General features: G+C 41.5%; 1 protein-coding gene across 3 annotated transcripts in view; it reads right to left on the reverse strand.

The window, feature by feature from the left end:
* Positions 1-1,957: 1,957 nt before the first annotated feature.
* LOC133389037 (pancreatic lipase-related protein 2-like) overlaps positions 1,958-26,180 on the reverse strand; it is a 32,884-nt gene continuing 8,661 nt past the window's right edge. For 2 of the 3 annotated variants that reach the window (XM_061635902.1, XM_061635901.1), the window contains 8 exons: positions 17,576-17,705; positions 15,604-15,720; positions 15,396-15,518; positions 14,714-14,832; positions 13,403-13,532; positions 11,829-11,940; positions 8,123-8,290; positions 1,958-6,237 (listed from right to left, as the gene is read on the reverse strand). In XM_061635902.1, the coding sequence (XP_061491886.1) occupies positions 6,174-6,237; positions 8,123-8,290; positions 11,829-11,940; positions 13,403-13,532; positions 14,714-14,832; positions 15,396-15,518; positions 15,604-15,720; positions 17,576-17,705 (963 nt within the window). In that variant the 3' untranslated portion in view covers positions 1,958-6,173. The remainder of the gene's footprint in view (positions 6,238-8,122; positions 8,291-11,828; positions 11,941-13,402; positions 13,533-14,713; positions 14,833-15,395; positions 15,519-15,603; positions 15,721-17,575; positions 17,706-26,180) is intronic. The other variant, XM_061635903.1, reaches the window with a different exon arrangement.

Consider the following 26,180-nt stretch of genomic DNA (forward strand, 5'->3'; position numbering starts at 1 on the left):
ATATAAAATGGATTGAGTGAGCAGGTAACTTTACTGAATTATATATAACTGTAAGATCAAAGAGCCTGCTTTGATATGGAAAATTATATCTGAACCTCTGTTTCCATGTGTGATTATTTTAAAAGGAATTCCGTTCCTTGCATTGCACTTCTTGGTCAAAAATCAGCGGAACCACCTATGGGAAAACATATTTGATGTGCTATATATTTACGGGGAAAAGCAGAATGTAACTTTCTAAAATGCCTGGATTACATGTTTTGCAGCAACTCCCAATAGGCAGTGTTTCTTGGTGAATATGGCTGAAATGTTTTACTGGCACAAAGTACTTGACTAGTCACCACTTTCACTACTGAAGCTTCTAAAGCTTGGTGGGGACAATTTGCAGCCTATGTCTACAGACCATAAATCTCATGTCCTACTGTAGTATTGTAGGAAGTGCATTCTTCTGAATATACCTAACTAGTATGTGATTTAAACATAACTTACTTAAATGCTATATTGTATAATTAAGAAGAATGCTTTAAAAAAACCCTAAGGCTGCAATCCAGTGTACACTTAACCTGGGAATTAGCCCCACTAAAAACAATGGAACTTGCAAGCTTGTAGACTTGTATATGATTGTGCTGTCAGGCTACACTTCTTTGCATGTTTAGCTGGACATAAGTTCCATTAACCTCAACACAATGTTTTAAGTACACATTGATAAAATCAGATTGTATAGATGGCAGAATTTTGAAACAGAATTCTGGTTTAGTGTTGTCTTTTTGATTCAATGGCAATGAATTAATCTCCTGTACAGAGGCACTAGACAAGGAGCGGATATGCTCACATCCTACTGAAATGCTTGGAATAAGATGGTGCATGCAAACTTTTCTTTTTCAGTGGGTTCTATTTCACCTTCAAGGTTCAACAGGTCATTTTAGAGCCAGAATCAGGATTGCTAGAATTGCATTTTGCTGCAGGCTTTGGGATCTCCTGGTCATTAGATGTGTGAAGGAATAGAAGGACACCATCTGTGCACACAAATATGAAGGTGCCAAATTATATCAGAGAGGTTGCATTTAAACCAGCCAGCTGTTTTATGTTTGCTTTCAGGGACTTATTCCATCTGTTGAAGAACCTTAATCTAATTTTCTCAGTCAACATACACATTTGTAAATACATTTTTATTGTTATTTAAAATATTTTAGATTACATTTCTGGGCAAATGTCCATCCAATGTGGCTTACAATTAAAAACAACAATAGATAAAGACTACAATACATACATTTTAAAACTTAAAACTACAACTCAGCAACATATTTTAACAGAGCTGAAAAAACTGTAATTCAACCAGACCATCATCCAGCTAATAAACACCATGTCTGGAAGGTCAATTGAAAAACCTTCAGAAAAGCCTGTGACATGGAAGAGAATTTCATAGCCATGGGGCCATCGTAGACAAGGACCTCATGGATACCCACCTGAGTGACTGAGGAGGTGGGCACACAAGAAGAGCTGCTGAAGCAGATCTAATAGTGTGGACAGGATGGTGTGGATGTAGGCAGTCCAATACATTTATTTATTTATTTATTACATTTATATACCACCCCATAGCTGAAGCTCTCTGGGTGGTTTACAGCAATGAAAAACAATAAAAACAAATATACAAATTTTAATAAAAAATAATTTAAAAACACAATTTAAAAAAATGAAAAACAATTTAAACACACATGCTAAAATGTCTGGGAGAAGAGGAAAGTCGTGACCTGGCGCCAAAAAGATAGCTTGGGCTCAAACCATTTAGAGCTTTAAATGTCAAAACCAGCTTTTTAAACTGAACTCAGAAATCGCAGAGCTTGGAAGTTACTTTTTTGAACTACAACTCCCATCACCCCAAACCAGTGGTCATGCTGGCTGGGGCTGATGGGAGTTGTAGTTCAAAAAAGTAACTTTTCCAAGCTCTGGAAATACGTCAGTAACCAGTGCAGCTGATATGATAAAGGCATTACAGATATTGACTGCCTTGCCCCCATAAGACTCTGGCAGCCATATTCTGGACTAGTTGTAGTTTCTGAACTGTCTTGAAAGGCAATCCTATATAGAGCACATTACAGTAGTTTAGTCTAAACATGACCAGAGCATGAATCACTGTGGCAAGGTCAGCCCTCTCCAGATAGGGGACAGTTGGAATACCAGCTGAAACTCGTCAAAAGCACTCTGTGTCACTGACACCTCTTGGGCTTCCCCAGTCAGTCCTGAATCTAGGAGCACCCCCGAACTATCTGTATGGTCTTCTAGGTATCCTAACGTTCACATTTTAAAACACATTTTAGTACATTTTTAACCCAAATACTATATCACAAAATTTAGAGAAGTGAGAATTCCAAAGGATAATTTTGTTTTCATCCTCACATTAGTCTGTGAGTTGTGGATCAGGTCAATTTATTTCATAATTTGCAAACACTGAATTCCTCAAAATCCCTAGTTTGAAGTACCCACGACCAGCAGAAATTTTCTGTTACTTAGGTATACCAAATTTACATGAACAAAGGACTAATCCATACATTACAATATGTTTCAAATCAGTGTTCAGGTTGTTCTACACTAGGGATTGTCAATTGGGGGGGGTGTCCATGGGCTCATTTATAAACCAGAAAAACTGTCATAGACACTGCACCCATACTATAATCAAGCACATAATGCGACTTATTCCACTGGCTACAACAGAATTGTGCTTTCAAGTCTATTTTCAGTAAGAGGGAAGGGTGGAAAAGGGGATCCTGTGGGCCCCAGTGAAGGCTTTGTGGGCACACCTTCACCTGCAGGCAATATGTTGGTGACCCCTGCTTCACATTATGTCAGAACATTTTAGAGAAGATAAGTGTGTGTGTGAGAAAAAATTTTCACACAACCCTGAAAGGTAGTTTATAAATCTTTGAATAAAGGAACATTTATTGGTATAGCCCAGAACGGCAGGTCTTTGTGCTGATACTGGATTTATTGTAGACATTGGTGCCACTCTGAGCAGCTTACACTCCAGCTTCCAAGATGTATTTATGGAAGGAAGGCAACAAAAACTATAGTTAGCTCTGTCTTCAAGGAGTAAGAAAGAATAGTATGCATAGAAGTTGGTGCAAATCGTTTAGTTTAGTTTTTCCTGCTGGGGAACCATTCAAAACCCATAAAGATAAGAGTGTCTTCAGAGGATAACGGGCACTGTAATTTCAGCAGACTGAGCTCACGCTCTGAAGTCCCATTGCTTTTTAGCACTGATTATTTGCAAACATATGCTCTGCGCTCAGTGTCCTTGACAGTGACTGACAAGCTGATGCAATGTGATGTGGGATAAATAGTCTGGAATAACTACAAGCCACAACTTTGCATATGCTGGAGACAAAGATCACCAGCTGCAAAAGAGTTGAACTTCTGTGCACAGGACACCATTTAGCATATATGAAATCAATGTGCATTTGTCAGCTGTTGTCAAATGATGGCAGCAAGTAAACTGTTACTATGCTGTGTACAGAAGCAGCTTATCTGTTTCTCTCTCTCCCAGTAGTGTAAGTGGCAAATTCAGACATGCAGGGTCTCTTCAAGCTAGTCACAGCCACACCCCTTCTAAGATTATACAACCTTCTAAGATTATAGAATTATCTGGCCAGGCTTGAACACTGCTTTCTGCTTCTCTGTCAATGTCACCATTTGACTGTCCTTTATTACTGTCAGAGATATTGCTTGAATTACTGAATTCAGTGCCTACGCATTTATCTGCTGCAGCTACCAAACTTCTTGATGATGTAGATGGGATGCTACCATCAGGATTCACTGTCCTTCTGCAATTACAGAATTCTCACTCTTCAAAACCTGGCTTGGCTTTTTGAAGTAGGAATTAATAAAGGCTTGCTTGAAACTGACACTTATTGGTATTCCTCTCAGTGGCCAACACATTTCCCTTTCATGCTGATTGGCCTGTAGGATGCTTCAGACATAGGGACCCTGCTGGGACTTGGTAAGTGGTTTAAGACCCCCTGGATCCTGGATCCTACAACCCTGCTCTCTCCCTTTTTTTAAAAAAAACCCAAAACCCTCACTCCCCTAAACTTGTACAATTTCAAGTCAATAATTCATACCCTTAACTGCAGAGTAACTAGATAACTCTGAGGTCGTAGCCTAAGATATCTGGCATGTTTCCAAGTTGCTAAAACACTACAGCCAAGCAGATGAAATGAATGAGCATCTTTTTAAGCTATGGTGCCCTGGAGGCTACTTTTTCTAAAGGTTCCACAGGGCTTTCTGTTGGAGGAAATAGTCTTCAAAGAATCATGCTGGAAGGAAGCCAATAGATTATCTAGGCCCCAGGATCTGAAACCCAAACATTGCAGTTTAAGGTGTTCAGAGTGGCATTTTAATTTCACAACAACCTTGAAAGGTAAGTTAGGGTGAGAATAGTGAGTTGCTGAAGCCTCTTGAGAACTGCATCGGCAGCCTTCCTTGACTCTGAGGAATATTTGGAGTTGGGAATGAGCCTCTGTAAATTCTAGCCCCTACAGCACCGCACACATACACTACAGAGGGCTGTTGTAGTTTGTCCTGCTCTGGAGGTATCTCAGGGGAATGAGAGGATTTTGGATCTTGAAGATACTCAACCTCTCCTGGAATGGCCACATCACCCCCTGGATAGTTTCCTTTTTCCTTTTTGGCCCTCTCTGATGTTCTGTATTGTACTGCCTTCAAGTCGATTCCGACTTATGGCGACCCTATGAATAGGGTTTCCATGAGGCTGAGAGGCAGTGACTGCACCCAGTCAGCTTCATGGCTATGTGGGGATTTGAACCCTGGTCTCCCAGGTCAAAGCCCAACACCTTAACCACTACACCACACTGGCTCGCCTCTGATGTTCAGGGGGCATCTTTTCTTCACCCTCTCGGAGGAGACATACAAAATCAGATATCCCTCTCTGAGGGCAGACCGGACTCTCTGCCCTCCAAGAGATAGAAAGAGATCCAAAGAAGCCTGTGGCTCCCTATTATACCCTCCTAGTTACCAAAGGATCTTCATTACATTTCCAGAAGTATAATATATTGCAGTTTAAATGTCTTGTTGGTTTTATTTTTGTTTTCAGTGATTGTTTTATGTCTATTTTTTTTTTTAGGCTTGTGTATTTTAGTCATGTTTAAGATATAATTAGACCTGTACATTGCTTGGATTTTTTTTTTCTGAGCAAGGTGTTTATAAATTTTCTAGATCAATAAACTGAATAAAATAATTACAAGGAATTCTCCCACAATTTGTAGACTTCTGTAGAAATAGTTTGAGATTCTCTCACTGGTACTAAAATAAAAAAGCAAGCAATGTTTTTCATGCAATTGTTATAATTTCCTTATTGTGGTTTTTGCAGCCATGTATTTATTTATCTGAGGGGAGGAAATCACACCCTTGCTCTTCAGCCCAAACACTCACAGCACAGCTATTGCAACATGCAATAATATACTATCTATACAATACACAACTATAGAGCACCGAATACAATATTTTGCATAAAGGTGTAATATATTCCAGAGCAGCTATTGCTACATATCATGCTGTTCTACTTGAATTTCAAAATGTGAGGTAAGTGTCCTCTGTAGAAATGTGAGCAACAGATCACACACACACACACACACACACTCTCTCACAAACCCTTTCCCCATTTGGACATCTTGCTTCAATCAGTAATCAGAGTATAAAGACATGCAATTCCCCTGCAATCATCAAGGTTGGTTTTGTACAAAAATGATGTTCAGGATTAACAATTCAAGACACAACTTTTTATTTCTGCAGGATCTCTTTGCCTTCCAAGAGGGGGTCTCTTGAGGACACATCATGACCATATCTGTCAGTGTCCTCTCTTTTCTATCGATCTATCTTGCCCCATTCCTGGGGGAAGAATGAACTCCCAGACATACATCAAAAACCCAATTTGTGATATCTACTTTCATGTATTTAGGAAGGAGATAGAAACAAGCACACATTACACTGGCTTCTCATTTTAAAAATGAAGACATTGACGTGGCACAGAGCAGAAATACTGAGAAAACATCACAGAAGACTTGCTTAAAACAGCCATGTTTCAAACCTCTTTCAGTGGCCAAGCAAAGAAAGCTGCTCTTCATTAACACTTGCAGTTTACATCACCTGCCTCCTGTTGATGTTCAACAAGGCGTAAGTGTTTGAGGGACTCCATAGCTTACTGTCCCATTGCCACAAAGGAAAAGCCTGGGAAAGGAAGAGAGGAACCATTATGTCAATATATCCTCCATTTTCCAGTTTTGGTCCTCCCTTTCCAAGGTATCTGCTGAATGTTTAAAAGAAGCAGAGATATTCAAGTGTGGCCATGAGATAATTTAAGGTATGTTAAGGCTTGTTCATGATTCTTCTCTGCTGGAAGTTATGGTTTGCTCCAACAGAAGAGTTGATCATCTGAGCAGTCTTTAAAGCAGGAATGGAGAATCTATGGTCCTCTAGATGTTAAGAATGTAAGAACATAAAAAGACTCTGCGGTATCAGACCAATGGCTCAACTAGTCCAACATCTTCTCACAGTGGCCAACCAGATGCCTATGGGAAGCCCACAAGAACTTGAGAGTATGAATACTTTCCCTTCCTGTGTTTTCCAGCAACTGGCATTCAGAAGCGTACTGTCCGACAGTGGAGGCAGAGCATAGCCATCATGGCTAGTAGCCAGGTTGCTTTTGGACTGCAACTCCCATCAGTCCCAGCCAGCATGGGCAATGGCCAGGGATGATTAGAGCTGTAATCCAGCAACATCTGGATGGCTACTGGGTCCCCATCCTGCTGTAGGTAATGCACTCTCTATGAATCCTTCACCTGAGCCCACTGAATTCCTGTTTCTAGTCTTGCTTTTCTTCTGCAAGTGTAGGGATGAACTGTCTGTTTTGGTTTTCTCAGTTTCTCATTTCTCCAATGTTAAATTCAGTACTCTACATTTCTACAGCAATCTGCGAATTTTTTAAAAAAAATCCTCATGAAAATTCTCCACCATTTTAGTGCGAATTTCTCCAAATAAACACATTTTTGTAGGCAGTTTTGATAAAGGTACACATTTTTGCAAGCTATTTCTCATCATTTCATGGCTTTTTGCATGTTATTTCACTCGTATTCATTTTTATGCACACTTTCCCCAATATATGCATTTTTGTAAATGTTGTTTAGTTGGTGAACTGCATGCGAAAATTCTAATAAATGCAAATTTCAAAGGATGGCTGTGTTTCGGTTCTCATGTTGTTTCAAAAATTGTGAATTTGATAAATTCTGCTTGAAATGCCAACTTAATCAAAATTCTCACCCATCCCTATGCAAGTGTGACCTAGTATTCTTGGACTTGATCCTGTCTTGTGTCTGCCCACTGCAGGAAATTCTGGTCCTGATCCAAATTGCTCCTTTGACATAAACAAGTTCTTCTGCACCCTGGAGTCCCACAAACCCTCACCAACTGCAGTTGTTTGCGGTGCATCTAAGGTTGCTCAGGAAGCTTTATTGTGTTTCAGGAGTGTTTTTTAAGATGGGACATTTGTTGGAAGTGTCGTAAACGACTGTCTCCTTTCACATCAGCCTGCCTGAAAATCAAGATCTTCATCAAAAGCCCAACTACAGTTCCCCACCTTTTAAAATAAGGTGGGTAGTGACTAGGGAGAGGGTGTTTTCAGCTGCGGCAGCCCGTGTTGAATGCCCTCCGCAAGACTTGCCTGCCACCAAGCCTGCTTTCCTGTTGGCACCAGCCAGATAACTTTTTATTTGCCAGCATGTCTTCTATATAGTTTTAATCTGCTGATTTTTATTGCTGCTGCTGCTGCTTGTCTGTTTTTGTTATGCTATGGTAATTTGTTTTATTGAATAGCATTTTTAGATAAGCCAATAAATTCATAAAAATAGGAAAGAAATCCTGCTGCGTATACAGAGCTCTCTTTTATGACCCTTTGCATTTCATGTTATGAATGTAGTTCAACAATTATTGCACTGAAGTTCCCGCCTGCCACAATCAATGGGATTAAAGCATGTATTTATGGATGTTTACTTCCTATAGCACCAAGTGACACTTGGTATAAATCATGGAATCAAAACAACTGAATAATTATACTTACTCCCGCCCATCCTGTCCACGGACTAGGCTCACCCTTTCTGCTCCCAGTTGAGCCCACAGTAAAGTTAAGAACTGCTTATGCCAAATAAACTCAACTCTTGAAATATTTGCAGGATTAATTTCAACATCGATGAGCTTTGAGTAGATTTGTTCTTGGTTAAGTTTGCCACTACAAATGGACAAACAATGAAAGTAATTAGAGAGCATCTTAGAATGATCAACTTCACAGGTAACTAATCTGTGAAATTATTGTTGCTCATTCATATTTCATGTCACATACATACATTTCATGTTGGATGAGCAGGTGAGGCTGAGAGTGTAACTTGAACGTTATTATTATATATCATATTCTAAAAGAGGGCATTCTGGTATTATTAAATCTACTCTCAGCATTTACTGGGTTTCTTGTTAAATTCCCCATTGTAAGGTCTGATGGATCATTTAATTGCTTTAATTGTTTACTATTATTGAGCATCTATTAACTATATTAGACATCATACAATACATTTAAATTGGAAGACAGTTTCCTCTCTGCTCTCACAATATTTATTTATTTATTATTATTATTTTTACCCCTCCCTTTTTCCAAAACTGGAACTCACGGCGGCTTCCAGATAAAAGCACACATATAATTAAAAACATACAAAAGTCTAGATTAAAATCATATTAAACAATTTTAACATTCTATTTTTGTTTAAGTTTTCTTTTAAAATAAGTAGAAAAATATACATAGAGAGAAGACAAACAACACATTCAGAGAAAGAGAGAGATACATTGGCTCATCTACATGGTGATTTAGTGGGTGATACTCACATCCCCTTTTAATTCACATGGTGTTACTGGCAAATAGAACGTATAATGCAGTTTCCCCCCTGTAAATCCGTACTAACCCAATCTTTTAATAATACAGAAAGGGAAGGAAAAAAACATCTTCACTCCATATCTCTAGTGCTTGCAGACACTGTGCTCTGATGCTTTTAGGTGGGTGTGTCAATCATTCTCTCCATGCCTACTCCCTCCTCCTACCATCTTTCATTTCATTTCCTATGGACTGACAAACAACTTCCAGCTGCTCTCCCCCATTTTGCAAGCCTTTTTTATGTTGCTGCAAACAGTGCCTTCTTTTTCTTTTCCTCCTAACTTGTGAGCAAAAGCATAACACTGCTCAAACAAAGATTTGTATTTCAGATGTATTGTGCCAGTAGGGTTGCCAGGTCAACAGCATCCCAAACTCTGAGATTTCAGAGGTGGGCCCTAGTGATGTCATGGGGCGGGGCCCTAGTGATGTCATTAAGCATGATATGTTAAGCATTAACCAGAGTTGCTTGGAGCATACCACTCAAACAAAAAAAAATTCTCCTATTGAAAATTAAGATAGAAATATTAGCTAAATGAGGGTGTTCCAGCTGAAGTGATGGGATCATTCCTTCTCACCTGTTTAGGGAGCCTGGGTAGGGAACATTTAATCTAGCCTACTTGTTTCTGGCAAGAAGGGTTTAAGTGCCGTCAGGCCAGGCCAGTCACCAGAAGGCCACTGTAGGAAGAAGGGAGCCTAGTGTTGTGGAGAAGTTAGATGGAAGCACTCAGGAGTAAAGATGGATGCCCCTAAAGGCGGCAATTTTAAACACACTTACTAAGGGACTAAGCCCCATAGAACTCAACAGGACTTCCTTCTGAGTAGATGTGGTTAGGATTGTGCTGTTTGTAAGGCTTGACTAGGGATTGTCTGCAAAGATATTGATATCAAAGCAGGGTTGGCAACCCCATGCCTGGAATGCCCTGCCTGCCTTTTAATGTGGCTGCTCCAAATCTCTTTATAGACTTGACCTTTCACTGCAGAGAGAGGTTTGGGAAATGAATAAGAAGATTCTCTACCCTTTCTTGCCTATCCTGTGGGCTGCTATAAACTCACTTTGACAGAGGTAAATGAAATGCCCATAGAAAAGAAAAACAAAAGACAGTGATGATTCCCTAAATGCAATACCATACCAACCATAACAAGATTCCTATGAGTAAGACAGAAAAATCGGCATCGTGCAACCAGTCAGGGTTGCTAACCCAATACCAAAACTTTAAAAACCTGGCAGCCAGTCAGCTAAGGTTACAGAAATCCCCATGCAGCACAACCTGATCTGGGGGCTGCAGTTAGTAGTGCAGAATACTGTGGCACAATTGCTGACATGACTGAGACCCTGAGAGCACTTAATATCTCTGCTCTGAAATCTGTAGTGGTTGGCAATTTACTACCAGGCCAAGTTCAAGGTGTGCTTTCCATGTTACAGGTGCCACATAGTACTTGTTCTGCTCTTATAAGAAATCAATCTTTTAGTGTGGCAGTACCTACACTCTGGAACTCTCTGCCTATTGACATTAGGCAGGTGCCTTCATTGTAATCTTTTCAACACCTGCTAAAAACATTTTTTGTGTAGGCAAGCCTACCCAGGCATGTAGAAGCTATTGTGCATTTTATCTGTTTTTAACTCATTGTTGGTTTTGTTATTTTGAATATTTTTTAATATCTGTCTTTAACTGTTTTTGCCAATACTTTCATTGTTTTAATTCCTTCTGTAAACCAGAGTCTCTGGGTGAAAACTGGAGACCTGGCAACCCAAGTAAAAATACAAATAATCACATTTCGGGGGGGGGTGTTTGTTTTTTAATGAAACTATCTGGTAGAGCAAACTCAGCATGTTTGGTTGCCAAGTAACCAAAGGGAGTGGAAATGTTAAATTAGAGGGTTTGGTCATTAAACTGGGTGATTGATCCTTCTCCCCAGTGTGAATAGAAAACACTGTGTTTGCAACTGGCATTGAGCTCTTACTATGGATGGCACAAATAGGAAATGGAGGTAAAAACAGTGCTTTTAGTAGGAGGTAATGCTCCCATGTGGATAAGCCCTCATATTCTGACTAGATCCTGTGGTAGCACATTCATCTGGGTACTTGGACCTGGCTCTGACTAGATCTAAAATGGTTTTTTAAAATTTTGTTTCTATTCATCAAGTAAGGTTTCTAAGTGATACCTGCATAGAAAAGTCCAACTTCGTGTCCCCATTGTCTAACAGCCAGCCTTTCCTATGTATATTCACTTTATAAAATATGTATAACTGGCTTAATTTAGTTATTGCCCTTTTATGTGATTTTGACATGATTTTTGTTTGCTACCTTCAGACATGCAAAATATGGGATATAAATCCCTAGAATACATGGATGGAATCATATTAGTAACCCTCTTTTCTGTCTAAAGCTAATTTTATGAACATACAATGCTCTTTCCTCCTCCCTCATAAATGTGGACCATCATGGTTCTCCCAACTGCAAAGGTTGCCCTGTTTGCCAGGGGTGGAAGCAGATGTGCCTGACTATTCCCCTGAGATCATAAATGATCTCCCTCCATTGAAATAGGATTGTTGGTATATATAGTAGCTCTATGCATTTCTCAGGATACACAAGGTGCTCTGGGTCAGTCATCTGGCTGTGGACTGTCATATCTGAATTTATTTGACTGTGGCTACCTAAATTAAGCATACATGATGTTAATCACAGCACATATATGGAATAGTCGATTTTCAAAATATCTGTATGCTACTGATAAACACTACTTATAAAAACATATACTAACAATTAATTTGGATCATGACCATACTAGTTACACTGAAAATGAAGAATGCTGCAAAACCTGCTATTTTGCAATAGCACAAAGCATACCTCTCAATTTGGTATTCCTTTGTCTCTCCATCTTTACTACGGAATGCTATGTTTACTTCTCCCTTCACCATACTCATTCCAGATAGCTTGACCGATATATTATACCTCCAGCCTAGATAATAAATATATAATGAATTGAAATGTTACATGAAGTTAGAAGAGAAAGAACTGCAACCAGAGAGTAGAAAATAGTGTGTGAGAAGCTTTCATGCCAGGTGCAAAAAAAAAAGGGGGGGGGGAGAGAATTACAGGAAATGAAAAACCAGCCTTCTCTGCTTTAACAGCCAGTTGTCGTAAAAAGTCTTTGAGAAATTTTGGAAGAGCTGAACTGAAGAAGGCTTTTATTACTTGAAATGGATTTGAACATTTCAATCACACTGCTGTTGCTGTGTCAGATGCTGATATAGCTAGATTTTTAAAATAAATTTTATGATTTTAGTGAATGCAGGTGATGATTGTAAATCTACTATGGAGTGGGAACAAGCTTAATTTCTCTAATTGTTAAGATGGTGGTCAATCTGGCCCATTTTCTTCCCCTTCCCAATTAAAAATCATCCACTCCTAAGCAGAGCTTAGAAAAGTTACTTTTTTGAACTACAACTCCCATCAGCCTAATCCAGTGGCCATGCTGGCTGGGGGTGATGGGAGTTGTAGTTTTAAAAAGTAACTTTTCCAAGCTCTGCTCCTAAGTGCAACACTTCAAATTGTTTCTGAATGTATTCAAATTTGCAGTTATCCATTTGTGTGAAATATTTCATTTCTTTGTTTTTTTCATGTATTTTGCCCATAAACAGCAACATTCATCTGTACCCTTTGCAACAATAAATTAATTGCCCAGTTAGACAATCCTAATGAGGATTGGGTGCTTTATTCAAAAATGAACTCCGGTGAAGTCAGTCAGATGTACTTCCTAGTAAACAGAATCAGGATTGTAGAATGAAGGTGTGTGCATATTATCCATGTGTATGTAACTGAACAGAGTTTAAGTAAAAATGTTCTGTGCTGATCTGCAAACTTTAATCATTTTACATATTGGGGAAGGGCTGTAGCTCCATGCTAGAGCATGTGCTTTGCATGCAGAAGGTCCCAGGTTCAATCCCAGTATCAGCACGTAGGGCTGGTAAAGACTCTTGTCTGAAAACCTGGAGAGCAACAGCCAGTTAGTATAGACCACACTGAGCCAATGGTCTGACAGCTTTCTATGTTTTCTACTCAAGGTTTCACACTTGGACAAAGCAAATTGGCCATAAACATCTATTCCTCGCAACTCCAAACACATATTTGGGACTCGTACAAGGTCACCTGGGATAATAAAACACATAGCATTCCTCCCTGTACTGTGTCAGGATTGGTTAGCAGTGTGAGCCAACCCACTTTCCCCTGTACGGCTATCCCCACCTCCACCACCCCCAGTTGAAAATGTGTTAATTTCTCCAAATAGAAAAGTCACGCTATGCGTTCTGCTGTGCTTCTCAGAATCATGACTGCAGAAAAGGACCTTCTATAACAACAGATTTTGCTGCAATTGCACACATGTGTATCTGTATTAAGTTTATTTTAATTTCTGCACTTACTGGTAAATGGCTCCTTAGGTGCTGTATTTAAATAGTACTTTGGGTTGTTCTTCTTCAGTTTATTCTGAAACCGATCGGCATAGTGACCCATCATTGGGCAGCCTTCTCTGGGGCATGGAAAGCAATTTCCCTAGGAGAAAATACATACATTGGCCAAAACAGCATTTGTTTCCATTCTAATGTTGGTTCTAACATTGGTTCAAACATGCTTTGCTGCTGAATTACAATTATTTCCGTTCTGTTCTCTATCCCCCTACTGCATTAAGCCTGATCCTGCTAGGATTCAAGTCTCTTGATAGTCACATTCTGCCATGAAAGCCTTTGTGCCAAATGCTTGATGTATGAAGATTCTTCGTGCCAGGGATGGCATCAGGGGTTGGGATAGTTGGCCACCTGTCATGGGTCCCTTCACCACGATAGAGGGCCCATGGCTGTTGGCCTTGGTCTTGTTAATGCTTCTCTTGATATTGCCATCCATTCACCCACTCTGTTCCAGCAAACAATGCGAGTGAACAGAAGAAACAGTAGCTGCCACTGTCTGCTTACTCATCTGCCCTTTTGGACAGCAGTGGTGATGAGGCTGAGAGGCAAAAGGAGAGCTAGTGGGCAACAGCAAGGAGGAGGAGAGGAGTCCACTGAAGATATATTGCCTGAGACCCCCCCCTACAAAAAACCTGGAGCTGCCACTTGGTGGTGGCTATTTTGTGGTGATAGGACTGTATCTTATGTATACTCAAAGTATTTTGTCACCGCTCATATTTGAGGTCTGATATTGAACATAGCTCTAAGTTCAGCGTATCTCTAGAAATGTGAACTTGTCCCATAGCCACTGCTAACCATCATACACTCTTGTTTCATAACTGTGAAGTGGACACAAAAGCATGCTACCATTCCTGCCTTAAGCATGCAAAGTAAACTAAACTGCAGGTCCAGCACCAGCAGCTGGCCATGTTAGGCACTGGTTGAGGGCCGCAGGGGCTTGGAAGGGCTCCTTACTGGCCTGATCTGGCTGTGCTCCATTTACCCACCTTCCCCAGCAGACCTCTAGATGCTTTATAGTGGTGGACAGCAGTGCCATTTCTGAACAGGAGCCAAGCTCAGCCCCCACCCATTGTGGCCACTCGCCTTTTTAAGTTACCCAAAAATGTAATCCCCTGGCCCATAGATCTATGAAATGTATGAATTTCATAGATCTGTAGTCCAGGCTAGTTGGGAGGGTGGAACGACCATCACTGGCACTGTGCCAAGCCTCCCCACCCCCAAGTCTGGTGTTGGACCTGCTGAGCAGCCAAGTCAGAACAACATGCTTACCTTTTTAAATGATTTATATGATTTACATGGATAGCCAACAAAACCATCAGGATAGAGAATGCTGTAACTGTAGTACTCATGGCTTCGTGAATGGTGGCAGTTTCCAACGTTACGAAGCTCTGCCAAGAGAAAGCTGCAAGTCTCAGTAATGCCTCATCAAACTGCACCCATAGTACAACAAAGACCTCCTTATTCAGTTCAGGATGAAGATAGGTGAAATATTTTAAGAGTGATGGAAGGTCTTTGTGTTTTATCTATTGAATCTTGCCTACTCAATCAGGCTCTACACAGGAATAGCCCTTATCCATTTTGCATGCTGTAATGCCATTATAGAGCCCAAGATGCAGAGATATTTCCTATTAACCAGGGAGAATGTGGCAGGTATGCTAGCTACTGGATATAGCTCAAGTAATGTAACTTACAAATTTAGATTAGAAGCCACAAAGAGTGGAGAGCAAGTTGCCCCCTTTCTGGTTTAGACTTCCAATATAAGCAGATACTACATGTATATGCTATAAACCAGGACTGGGGAGCCTTTGGATTTCCAGATATTGTTGGACTCCACTTCCATCGGCTCCAGCTAGCATAGCCAATGATTAGGAATGATGGGAATTGTAGTTCAGCAACAACAAGAGGGCCAAAGATTACCCAGCCCTGCTATAAAAGATGCAGACAGGTTTACCTTTAACAAAGCCTTCTGGGACACTTTCAGTCACTGGTGTATTTCCATCATTACATCCAACCATAACAGTTCCACCATTGGGGTAAAAGTCAAGATCACCAATGGCATTGCGCATTCCAAATCCTGAAATAGATTTACAGGATAGTAAATGATTTGGTCACCAACCCGAATGCTTTCAGCACAAAGTTCATGTGGGTTTGGCCATTACCTATATTGGGAAACTGCCCAGCATTGGTATGTATAACATCCACAAATTCAGCATCAGAAGGATCAAGTCTGACCATTTCAGAGAAACCTTCAAAACCAATACCAGCTGGATCCAAGCCTAAATAAACATAAAATAATCCAGTTAGGAATTGAGGAGCCTGGTTGTTGCTTTTTCTGGATCCAAAAATACAGGGTTTCTGTCAAGACAATGATGAATAACATTGCAAACACCCCTGGACAGAATGTATTCAAAAAGCCAATGCTGTAGGATAATAGAGATTTATTATATAGCATTGGAGTTTTGAAAAATTCCATTGATCCTAAGAAACATTCAGAAGGTATGAAATAATGTATTACCACTTAAAACATGTGGTAAGAATTTTCCCTGGTTATGTATTATGCAGACAATAGTGAAGAGAGAATGTACAGTCCTAAACTTCAGGAGAGGCTTTCATCCAGTGTAGATGTAACACAGGTATGTGCTGCAGGCTTGTGCACTCTATCCTCCCCTATCACACACAGTTTCCTCCTTCCTCTCCATGCTTTGCTTAATTCATTAAAAGGCAAAAAACAAAAACAAAAAAACCCTTGCAGTTTAAGAACATACTTATAGCCAACAGATGTTTAAAAAGCAGGGAAATTGGGCAGCTATAGTGAATGCACCAGGGAAGCAGGAGACCTGACCTCCTCTCTGAGATATGGTACTGCCCTACAAATTCGTCAAAATGCAAACACACTTCGGGTTGATCTTTCACAGTCCAATCCACTTCCTGTGTAGCTTGGAAGAATTTGGTAATATGTTTGGTAACAGAATTTGGTTTGATCATTTGCATGATTTTTGAGTTCAATGGGATTTACTCCTGTGCAATCATGCTTAGGATAGGTGAAACTCTCAATTCTCTCTGACTGTTTTGTGTATCACCATGAAAACTTAGAGGATTGTTAAGCAAGTGTTTCTGAGTTCAGAACTGTAAGTTTTGTAAGGTTTTGCTTTGAAATGAGCTTATGGAAAGCAGCAGAATGGCATGGGGGTAATTTCAATTCAACATTACGGAATGCAAAAAATCCATGCTGGCTATAGTATACAGCCACTCTCATGGCTGTATAATTATGGTATAGTGGTAGCTCTGCATCAGCACTAACCATTGTTAACATTACCAAGGAGGACTGACCTTGCAGTCGGGGTGGGAGGTACGTTTGCAAACCATGGTTATAAGACAATCCTGGTTAGTGCTAATATAGTTAAAGCAATCGAAGGAAGAGAGGGGAGAAGTTTCATGAGGGGGGGGGAGTGCACAAGCTACATCATACTCCAGAGCTTCTAAACCAGCCTCTCATAACCTTGGATCCCCAGATTTTTTTTGGTCTACAACTCCCATCCTCCCTGATCATTGGCCTTGCTGGTTGGGCTGCTGGGGGTTGTAGTCCAACTACATTTGGGATCTCAAGGCTGGGAAAGGCTCTTCAAAATCATGGCTAGGAATGGAAATATCTACATCAGGCCTTTGCACCAGAATGACAAACTGAAGATTAAAAATAAAGAAGTTGCTATAACATGAAGCTGTAGTAACCCCTTGCCCTCCCAGTACCTTTTTGTCGTGAAAATTAGGATAAAGCACAGCTACCCCCTTTTCCTGGCTCCCTATCCTGAATTATGCCTTCTTTTGCCAGCCTCCAGCATGCTGTAACTTGGAGAGAAAGATATGAAGGTATGCTGTGCCTTGCAGTTGTAATAGGGATGAACTGTGTGGCTGTGCATGTTTGGCAACTGCCCTTAAACGTTCAGCATTTCCTTGTAATGTTTCAGAAAGTCAAATATCGCACCTGAAAGCGCTCGCTCCCAGGTAAGCTTTATGCTCACTTTTAATAATCAGCCCAGGTTCCACATCTTCTCCATCCGGGTTCTTCTGCCTCAAACCCATCAAGCCTTCCCATGCTCACAAATTACAATGCAGTTTCATTGGAATTCATACCCGTTATTCTGCTAATGCCTCGAAATTTTTTGCCAACACCTCGAAGTCGTCTTCCTGCTTCTCCAGCAGTGTGAGCACCAAGACTATGACCAATGAGGTGGATATTGGAAGGACAATACTGATACATTTTCTAGTGATTCAAAAACAGGGGAGGGGGAACTATGTACAGTTAAATGATTAGAAACAGAGACACTATTCCATTTCACAAGAGAGTTTTGCACATGAGTTGCAATGTAACTGACATGTAGTTAGGACTCTTGGGTTCTTTTGATGCATAGTGTATTAGGGTTTTCACATTATTACAATAAAACTGTAAATCCCTTATTTAGGATGGCATGTTGTTTACTGTTGACTACACTGGAAGCGTTCAATATACAACCCAATTTCAAAGAAAGTGGATCCCAAGGAATGCAGTAATTATCGAACTATTGCCTTAATATCCCATGCAAGTAAAGTAATGCTCCAGATTCTACAACAAAGGCTCTTACCATATATGGAGTGAGAAATACCAGATGTCCAAGCTGGATTTAGAAAGGGAAGAGGCACCAGAGATCATACCACAAACATACGTTGGATAATGGAATGGAGCAAGGAATTTCAGAAGGAAATTGCCCTGTGCTTTATAGATTACAGCAAATCCTTTGATTGTGTAGATCATTAAAAACTATGGAATGCTTTAAAAGAAATGGGGGTGTCACAGCATCTGATTGTCCTGATGCACAACCTGTACTCTGCACAAGAGGCTACTGTAAGGAGAGAATATGGAGAATGATGGTCCTGCCCATTTGGTAGGGGCGGGTTTGCTTACACCCTATTTCTAGGAAGGCTCGGGAAGGTTCCAGAAATTGTGTAAGAGGTCAGGTGGGGTATCTTGACCAATGGGGTAAGGGTTTTGAGCGGCTATATATAGCCTGCTCCGCTTTAAGAGCGCGCCTTTTTTGCCTTGCGGCACGTTAAGAAAAGGCTCCTTGGGTGTCCTGCTGCTGACCGTCTTTGGTGAATTTTCCTTGTAGAGGTTTCCTGCTTTCTACCGCTGGTACCCTCGCGCCTTGTTTAACTTTGGCCAGGCGCAGGGGAGGGCTATTGGGGGGGTGCTTTCTCATCAGCTGAGAGGCGGGTGTGGGGCTTACCTATTGGCGTTAGTGCCTCGTCTTACCTACTTCCCGGGCGTTCTTTCTGTTTGTTACAGCCTTCCTCTTTTTCCCGCGCGTCAGCTGGGCAGCGGTGTTTGACCGGCTGCCTCGGCTTGCCGGCTGGCTCTGGCGCTGCGGCGCTGAGCCTGCACGTGGCTGCTTCCTGGAGTTCTCCCTCATCGCCTTCCTTTTGTTGGGCCCCCTTTTCCCGCGCGTCAGCTGTGCAGCGGTTGCAGTGTTGCTTGCTAGCTCTACTGCTGCTGCGCTGAGCCTACACGTGGCTTTCTATAGGACTTCTCACACTTTGCCTTCTGTTGTTGGCCCCTTTCCGTTTGTCAGCTCTTCCTGGAGCTGGCTGTTTGCAGGTGCGTTCCAGCACCAATCCCACCCCATTTATTTCAGGGGCCTTCCTTGCACCCTATTGGGGCCTTGCTAGAGTGGGTTTTAAGCAAGTGCTTTGCACAAGCAACCCCCCTTTGTGGATGGTAACCTTCATTAACCCCCCCCTCCATTCAGCCTGCTACATAATTCTTCCACCCCTTTTTGGATTGTGGGGAGTTGGGTTGTTTACCCCTCCCCTTAGCCCCCTCCCTTGTTCCTTTTGCCTCTTTCATGGGGGAGGTGTGAGTTGCTCACAAGGGTGGGGGGGTGTCTGCTTGTTTTGTCTTATTAATTAATTATATATAATATTATTTTATTATTAAATATATAAATAAATAGATACGTACATGAATTAATTTTCAGATATTTCTAGATATATAATATGATTTTATTATTATTAAATAAATAAATACATGAATTCATTTTAATATTTATAGATATGTATTTAGATTCCCCCCCGTTCCTTTTGCTTTTTTCGTGTAGGAGGGTGAGTAGCTTGGAAGGGGGGGGTGTCTGCTTGTTTTGATTTCTTAAATTCTTTATTATATATGGAATGATTTTATCATTATTATATGAATAAATACTTTGATAATATATAAATTAATTTTAAACTTTATAGATATATGCATAATCATATATAGATATATGAAGCTTATTCTGGCGGGTAGCATTGCGGATGTAGGTTTTAGATTGATCTTCGTTGTTGCTTATCCCCATATCATTTATTTTATATACTTAGTTCTGTTTGTATTCCTGCATGCATGTTTTGTATTTTAAAATGATGTTCTCGATCATGTAGCTTCATAATTTGTTGCATTTCTTATGCATGGAGGAAAAGTATAGATGCTTCTACAATAGCGTCTCTAAAGGGCAATAGTTTATTTTAAGGTGAGTATAGAAAAATCCCACATCTCATATTTCTTTTGCGGTTTTTTAAAATATGTGAATAGGTGTGATTCCGAGAAAGGTAATCTATGCTATGTAAGCTTATAGGAAATGTTCTGCAGCCAGGTGAACTCATTGTTGTGGCGTTCTGAGCCAAGCAGAAAGGAAATGCCCTACAGCCAGGTAAACTCATAGTTGTGGCTTTCTGGGAGCCAATATGTTTAAGGTTAATATATATATTTCCTGTAGTTTTAAATGCTCTGTTTTATCCCTGAAATATCTAAAATGAAACATTATGCTTAATTTGAGATTGACAGTTTATTGGTCCTTGATTAAAGTGCTCCTCTAGCATTAGGTAAATCTTTATTATGACGCTTTTCCACGGAATTTTTAAATCAATTTAACTTTATTCCACAAATATGAATTGTATACTGCTTGTTTCACAAGATGCAGGTACCCTATTCAATCACATCTATTTCATGGCAGTCTCGTGTACACTGGGCTCTGCTACCAATTTTCTTCAGCGGCCGTTCTTTCTTCAAAGAACAGAGGACTTCCTCCTGTAGCCTGAACTGCAGGTAAGTTTTGATACAGGCTGTAGTTGATAATTTGGTGTCAATTCAGGAGCTTGGGCGTGCCAAATAATGGCGGGCTGCCTTTAGGTGCCTGGGGGCTCACTATAGAATTTATTTTCTTGGATTATCTTCCTACAGTGCCAGCGGTACATATGTGGCCTTCTGCCCTTCAGATCTGCATGATACGTTCAGTGCAGCACTTGGCTATGGTTATGGGGTAAATCCCCAGACCCTCAACGCTATTTGAGCTATGCGCTTTGTGCATGTGTTTATTCTGCAAAGTATAATACAATATCTATTCATCACTTGGTATGTCTGGGTTTACGTGCAATCAGGAACCCATTTTATGAATATCATAAAGGGGTTGGTTACATTTCACTCTAATGCCACCTGATCTTATGAGGCCATTTCCCCCCCCCCCCAATGAACGAATGATGTACACCTTGTTGCAGTTTATTATCTACTAAAGAGGGCAGGACGTTACCATTGGGAATATATCTTGCCTCCTTTCTGCCTTTGTCATTAATTTTCTGGCCAAGTGCATTAGGGAACCCATTTCATGAAAACCAAAGGGTGTTAGTTGCATTCCACCCTGAGACCGCCTGGTCCTATGTGGCCATTTGCCCCGGATGTGCTATCGATACTCCTGCCTTCGATGATTCTTAGTTCCCCCCCCCTTACAGGACAGTTGTCCTGGGCGGTGGCCTTAATAATATTTTCAGTGAGCCTTTTGCCCTGGAAAAATTAGCTTTCTGGGCAAGTCATTGTAAAATTTGAGCCCTGCGCTTATATTGCCGTGCTTTTTTTTTTTTAGCGCATACGCTTAATATGGACCAGTGGGCTAGTGACTGAGTGGTTAAGCTGAGGGGCTGCCCATCGCCCACTCTGTCTCTGGTTTCCCTCGGATAGAGCTTTTTCTCTGTTAGGCCAGTGGGCCAGTACTATCTTTTCATATTCATTAATGGCTACGTATTGATTTAATTTTGATTATTGCTATGTTGTTCATATGGCCATTATGTTTAGAGGTTGCATTTCTTTCATACAGGAGTGGCTGCGACAACTGCCCTAGCGGGCATGCGTTCTGGAAGTATTCTGATATTTATGCTATATTCAAAAGGGCAAAATTAATTCTGTCATAATTATCGCTTGACACTCTCTGTGCTGGCCTTTAATCCAAGGCAAGAGGAATGCAGGATCATTCTGTAGATTTAGGGTCAGAAAGGTCCTTGAGGGTTGGTTGTGTTCCGCTCCCAAGGCCACTGACCGGAGGAGGCTAATCACACCCGATGTCCTCCTTCAGATCCTACCTTTATTTAGGTCAATGTGCTCATCTCTGTATGAGTCGCACCTGTTCGCCGCAGTAACTCTGACGATGTTCTATGGTGCTTTTCGCCCTAGTGAAGTATTGGTTTCCTCAAAGCGCGATGTGTCCTGTAGTGCTTTATGCTGGCGATTGCACGTTAGGTGCAGATTTAATGAGGTTTTCCTTAAATGTCTTTAAGACTGATCAATGGGGCCGTGGCAGTTATGTATCTTTATTTAGTTGCCAGGTACCTGAATTATGCCCAGTTTCTGCTATGTGGCAATTTGTGTGTGTGTGTGTGTGTGTGTGTGTTTCAGGCCAGCGGGCCAGCGTTATCTCTTATACATGCAGATAGTTCTGCCCTGACTCAGTTTCAATTTTGGGCCGTTGTTCGGCGGGCCTTGTTGGCCAGTGGTTGCGATGCTGGAGTCTTTGGGCTGCATTCCTTTCACATTGGAGTAGCTACGGCCGCTGCCCTCGTGGGCATGAGTATCGAGGATGTCCAGACGATTGGCAGGTGGCGTTCTTCAGCCATAACTTCTGCCCTTGCTCCCAGCTCTCAGAGGGCATACCAGCGTGCCTTGGGAACGTTCAGGCGTTCCATGCCAGTAGTGCTTTGCCTCCTGTATGGCCTATCCCTGTTTCACATTTGCTGCAGTTTAAGTTACATCTGAAAGGGCAATCTCATTCTGTTTCTACCATCGCCAGATACCTCTCTGCGCTGGCCTTTATTTCCAAGGCAAGAGGATTGCAGGATCATTCTGTAGATTTTAGGGTCAGAAAGGTCCTTCAGGGTTGGTCGCGTTCTGCTCACAGGCCCGCTGACCGAAGGAGGCCAATCACGCCCGATGTACTCCTTCAGATCCTGCCTTTATTTAGGTCTGTGTGCTCATCTCAGTATGAGTCGCACCTGTTCGCCGCAGTAACACTGACGATGTTCTATGGTGCTTTTCGCCCTAGCGAAGTATTGGCTTCCTCAAAGCGCAATGTGTCCTACCGAGCCTTTTGCTTTGGCGATTGCACGCTAGGTGCAGAGATAGTTAGGCTTTCCCTTCGAGTCTCTAAGACTGATCAAAAGGGCCGTGGCAGTATTATTTCATTGAGAGTTTGCCAGGTCCCTGAATTGTGCCCAGTGGCTGCAGTGCGTTTATTTCTGTCAATGAGGCCAGCGGGCCAGCGTTACCTCTTTATACATGCGGATGGTTCTGCCCTGACTCAATTTCAATTTTGGGCCGTTGTTCGGCGGGCCTTGTTGGCCAGTGGTTGCGATGCTGGAGTCTATGGGCTGCATTCCTTTCGGATTGGGGCGGCTATGGCCACCGCCCTCGTGGGCATGAGCGTTCAGGACATTCAGGCGATTGGAAGGTGGCGTTCTTCCGCTTTCAAGTCTTATGTCAGGTATTGATTCTGATGTATTGTTTTTTCTTTTCTTAGGTGTGCTGAGCCTTCCTGTGCCTGCGAGGGTCGTCCTGTGTGGCCACTCGATTTTATTTTGGGCCCATCGGAGAGCCTTCTCTACGCTTGCTGGGACACAGCTGCAGCTTTCCGCTAGAGCAACGGTTGGCTGGGAGGCTCAGAGGGGCATGCTTTGGGATGCGCTCATGCCTTTGGTGTGTCGCCTTATGGCATCGTTTAACCGGCCACATGTGTTGGTGGTTCATTTAGGGGAAAACGACTTGGTGCAGCGGCCAGGTATGGATCTGCTGCTTAGGATCACCCGGGATTTTAATGCTCTCATCCAGTAATACCCGGACCTTGTTATAATGTGGTCCGACATGCTGGTGCGACGTGTTTGGAGGGGTGCAATGCACCCCAACAGGATCGACAGATCCAGAAAGTGGGTAAATAGGAAAGTTAGGAGTTTAGTTTTGTCATTGGGTGGGGCATATATTCCTCATGACAGAATCCGTTTTCATGCACCACATCTGTTTCGAGATGATGGTGTCCATCTTTCGGATATTGGGTGTGATTTGCTATTGGAGGATTTTAGGTTGGGTTTGGGGGCTTTGTTTTCTTTGGGTTGAGGGGACCAAGCTTCAGCTGATCCCCTCTTGTGGCGTTGGATTCGGGCAGGTGAGGTAATTGGGGTTAAAAATGGAGGTGGATGAGGCATTTGGGTAAAGGGCACTCCCTGGTGAAACATCAAGGCGTAATGCCTGGTGTGGATCCGGGGGGTGTCCACGTGGGACCGGCTTGCGCATCATGGTGAACGCCTGTACGGTGGGGCCAGGATGCGGAGGTTGGAACCACAAACCTGACTCCGATTGCAAGGAGGGAGAAGTTTTCCCACATCCTTGTCTGGGGAGTTGCAGTATGATGTGACTGACTTGCCTCCTGGTTTGGAGGGTCTAGACCCTCATAGATAGGTTGAGCCTCACCTGTGCGAAGGATTTGAGATGATTAATTGGCGGATTGGAATTTGATTGATTATGTGTTATATTTTAATAAATATAACATTTCAACCATACATGTGTCACGAGTCTTCCTTGGTGTGTTGGCAAACCGATTGGTTCCCCATCGGAAAGGGTGTGAGACGGGTGTATTTTATCACCCTATTTGTTTAATCGTTATGCAGAACATATCATACGGAAAGTGAGATTGGACCAAGATGAAGGAGGTGTGAAAACTGGAGGGAGACATATCAAGGGAGAAGGCCTTCTTAGTGGTGGCCCCCAAATTATGGAATGATCTCCCTGATGAGGTGCACCTGGTGCCAACACTGTTATCTTTTCGGCACCAGGTCAAGACTTTCCTCTTCTCCCAGGCATTTTAGCATGTGTTTTTAAATTGTTTTTAATTTTTTTAATTGTGTTTTTTAATTGTTTTTTGTGTTTTAAAATTTGTATATTTGTTTTTATTGTTTTTAATTCCTGTAAACCACCCAGAGAGCTTCGGCTATGGGGCAGTATATAAATGTAATAAATAAATAAATAATTTAAGATATGCAGATGATATCATACTACTAGCAGAAACCAGTAATGATTTGAAAGGAATGCTGCTGAAAGTTAAAGAGGAAAGCACAAAAGCAGGACTACAGCTGAACGTCAAGAAGACTAAAGTAAGGACAACAGAAGATTTATGCAATTTTGAAGTTAACAATGAGGATATTGAACTTGTCAAGGATTATCAATACCTTGGCACAGTCATTAACCAAAATGGAGACAATAGTCAAGAAATCAGAAGAAGGCTAGGACTGGGGAGGGCAGCTGTGAGAGAACTAGAAAAGGTCCTCAAATTCAAAGACGTATCACTGAACAATAAAGTCAGGATCATTCAGACCATGGTATTCCCGATCTCTATGTATAGATGTGAAAGTTGGACAGTGAAAAAGGTGGATAAGAGAAAAATCAACTCATTTGAAATGTGGTGCTGGAGAAGAGCTTTGCGGATACCATGGACTGTGAAAAAGGCAAATAATTGGGTGTTAGAACAAATTAAACCAAAACGATTACTCGAAGCTAAAATGATGAAACTGAGGTTATCACACTTTGGACACATAATGAGAAGACATGATTCACTTGAAAAGACAATAATGCTGGGAAAAACAGAAGAGAGTAGAAAAAGAGGAAGGCCAAACAAGAGATGGATTGATTCCATAAAGGAAGCCACAGACCTGAACTTACAAGTTCTGAACAGGGTGTTCATGACAGATGCTATTGGAGGTCACTGATTCATAGGGTTGCCATACGTCGTAGTTGACTTGGAGGCACATAACAACAAAACACCTGATTGTATTTTATTGCAAGCATTGAGAGTGCTTGACAGCAGGGGTATTACTAGGTTCTTAAAAGATAAATTAAGATGCCAGCTGGTTAGGTCTCACTGGCACTCTGCCTAACTACCCTGGAAACATTTTGTGTGTATGTTGAAAGGAAAGGGGCATGAAATCCAGAGCCAGATACTCATGTCTTGGGCCTCCTCCGAACAGTGATCCTGCTTGGAAGATCTTTGACCAAGGGCAGGATGATCTAACCTAAAGTTCTGCCATTTCTGCAACATGCCAAGTGTACTGAAGCCATATCGTGACCTGGAATTGATTGGCGTTGAAATCCAATGTATGTTTACCAATTGAACTTAATAGGATTATTTCTGAGTGCATGACTTAACCCAGTGGGTGATAGCCAACATTAGTCAATCTTAGAGTAGATCTATTGAAATCAATCTACTTAAGTTAGTTAAGTCTAATGATTTCAGTGAGTCTGCTCTGAGTATGACTAATATTGCCTATAACCCTATGCGTCTCTTATTTTTGCAGTAGGACATACTTAACTGCAGCAACATCTGTATTAGTGTTGTACTTCCTAAACTTAAGCATTTGAAAGTCCTAT

Source organism: Rhineura floridana, chromosome 7 (assembly GCF_030035675.1).
Source record: "Rhineura floridana isolate rRhiFlo1 chromosome 7, rRhiFlo1.hap2, whole genome shotgun sequence".
Lineage (NCBI taxonomy): Eukaryota > Metazoa > Chordata > Lepidosauria > Squamata > Rhineuridae > Rhineura > Rhineura floridana.